Source organism: Chaetura pelagica, unplaced genomic scaffold, assembly GCF_000747805.2.
Source record: "Chaetura pelagica isolate M959 unplaced genomic scaffold, ChaPel_1.0 scaffold35, whole genome shotgun sequence".
NCBI lineage: Eukaryota > Metazoa > Chordata > Aves > Apodiformes > Apodidae > Chaetura > Chaetura pelagica.
In genome coordinates this window covers 92,329-94,672 of record NW_009953383.1, presented here as the reverse complement: position 1 = coordinate 94,672, position 2,344 = coordinate 92,329, and the positions used below count along the sequence as shown (strand labels likewise).

Sequence of the window (2,344 nt, the reverse complement as noted above, 5' to 3'; positions counted from 1 at the left end):
CCCCGAGAGGGCTGGGCCAAAATTGGAGGAGGCTCGAAGTCAGGAAAGGGGTGGCAGTGGCGATGCACTCGTGGCTGCACCTGCCTGAGGCTGCAGCATCGTGTCCAAGGGTACTGGTCACCCTGGCCTGGGGAGGGGAGAGGGGTCAGGGAATCTGGGCCAGGCCCCAGTTCCTGGCATCAGGTGGCAGAGGTGCTGAGGGATGGCCGAGGTGGGAGGTACAAGAGGAAAGAGAGAGTTTTACCCTCCTGGGGGAAGCACCGCTCTGGATGCACAGAAACCTCTGAGATCCAGCTCTCCTCTGCCACGGCTTGTGCTGGGATGAATTCAAAGGCTGGTGGATGTTTCTTCATAAGCCAAGGATGGGTGTGGGGCAGCAGGACCCCCGTTGCCAGAGGTGCCCCACCTCCCAGGAAGGCTGTGCAGTGCCATGGGTGCATCCTATGCTGGGGATCAGGTGCAGGTGAGGGTGCTCAGGGCCACCACAGCCCCTCGGGGCCCTGGCATCTGGCTAGATGAAGCTGTTGTGGCCGTACTTTTGCTCCCAAGGTTTCACAAGGGGCACAAGACTGCTCAGGGGTGCACAGGCAGCGAGGGGAGCCAGTGCCTGGAGTGGCCAACTTGGGTCTCTCTGTGCAGATGCGTTGCTGGCAGAACTGGAGCAGAGCTCCCTCCCAGCCTCTGAGGAGTGCCTGCCACAGGCACCAAGCTTCTGCAAGCAGGATCCAGCCTCAGCTGGGCCCCCAGCCCCCTGTGGCCATGAGCCACCTACCTCAGTGGCCCTGAAGGTAAGACCTCAAGATGGTGGGGCTGAAATTCTGCTCAGCTTGTGCCATGGGTGGTGGTGATGGGCAGGCACTGAAGGACACCAGGGAAGCATCCTGCAAGGTTGGCCACAAAGGTTTGTCCTTCCAGGTGCAGCTTCCACCTCGGGCTCAGCCTTCAGGAGAGGTTTCAAAGACAGTGTACAGGTAAAATGGGGCCATGGGAGAGCAAAGCCATCTAGAGATAGCCTTGCTCTTGCTTGGATGTGAGCTCCAGATGTCACCTGGCCTACTGCATCTACCCCCAAAAACCAATCTTTCTGCATACTGGGGCTGGGGTTGTATCCTGTATCCTACAGCACTACTGGGGGGAGGGCTGGGCTCCCAGCAGCCCCCTGCCAGCATGTCCTCCTGTCCCCTGCTCTGACCTGTGGTGGGAAAGGGCAGTGTCTCATGGGGGTAGACAGATCTTAGTCCTAGGCACACCCCCCTCGGTGGAAGCTGCAGCATCACTCACTCTCTGCTGTGCCCAACAGCTCCGTGCTGGCCCCCCAGCCACTGTTGCCCACACCCCCCCTCACCACAGCTGCCCAGCAGCTGGATGAGCTCCTGGCTGACCTGGGCCACATACAGAACAAGGTGAGCCCTAGTCCCCAGGAGAGGGCTGGGGACCTGTCCCACTTGCAGTCCTCAGTGACCTCCTTCCTGGCAGCTGGTGGCAGCAGGGCAAGGAGCCGTGGGGGCAGCGGAGGCCTTGCTGGGCAAGATGCTGAGCAGCCTGACCCAGGACCTGCAGGAGTTGGGCATCACGGCCGCCCCCGCTGGCACCTGTGCCGCTTGCCACAAGCCCATCGCTGGCAAGGTGAGCCCCCCTGCCCCGCTTCCCGGGACTCGTGGCATCGGGTTGGGGCCCCAGCCCTTCTGCGAGCGGCAGGGGCAGGCGTACTGCGAGGAGGATTATCACCAGGACTTCTCCCCCCGCTGCGCCTACTGTGCCGGCCCCATACGTGAGGTGAGACCCCCCCCAGCCTCCCTCAGCGCCCCACACCACCAGCTGCCTCACCTGGCCTCTTCCAGCAGAAGGTCCTGATGGCTCTGGACCAGAGCTGGCACCCCGAGCATTTCTTCTGCACCCACTGTGGGAAGGTGTTTGGAGATGAGGGTAAGTCCCACGGGACCAGCGTGGGCGTACTGCCCCCATTGCCCCCACCCCGGGTATGCCCCCCATAGCCCAGCTCTTGCCCCACCCAGCAACCCCCAGTGGTCTTTTTCCTACCTCCCATACTGGGCACCCCGTGACCATGTCCCACTACCCCCACTCCGCGTGTGCCCCCCGGCAGGTGCCCACCCTGACACCCCTTCGCAGGTTTCCACGAGCAGGGCGGGAAGCCGTACTGCCGCCAGGACTTCCTGGCCATGTTTGCCCCCAAGTGCCAGGGCTGTCAGCGCCCCGTGATGAACAATTACCTGTCGGCCCTGCAGGGCGTCTGGCACCCCGAGTGCTTCGTGTGCGCGGTGAGTGGGCGCAGGGCTGAGCGCCCTGGGGCTCCGCGCATCCCCGGGCCGTACCAGCCTTCCCC

At 63.3% G+C, this 2,344-nt stretch overlaps 1 protein-coding gene across 1 annotated transcript in view; it reads left to right on the top strand.

Annotated features, from left to right (window-relative positions):
- Window positions 1-834: 834 nt before the first annotated feature.
- The window catches only part of LPXN (leupaxin), a 1,779-nt gene continuing 269 nt past the window's right edge, over window positions 835-2,344 (top strand). Inside the window, exons 1-5 of the mRNA XM_009998189.1 lie at window positions 835-971; window positions 1,301-1,403; window positions 1,477-1,776; window positions 1,845-1,926; window positions 2,131-2,279. Coding sequence (XP_009996491.1) covers window positions 835-971; window positions 1,301-1,403; window positions 1,477-1,776; window positions 1,845-1,926; window positions 2,131-2,279 — 771 coding nt within the window. The remainder of the gene's footprint in view (window positions 972-1,300; window positions 1,404-1,476; window positions 1,777-1,844; window positions 1,927-2,130; window positions 2,280-2,344) is intronic.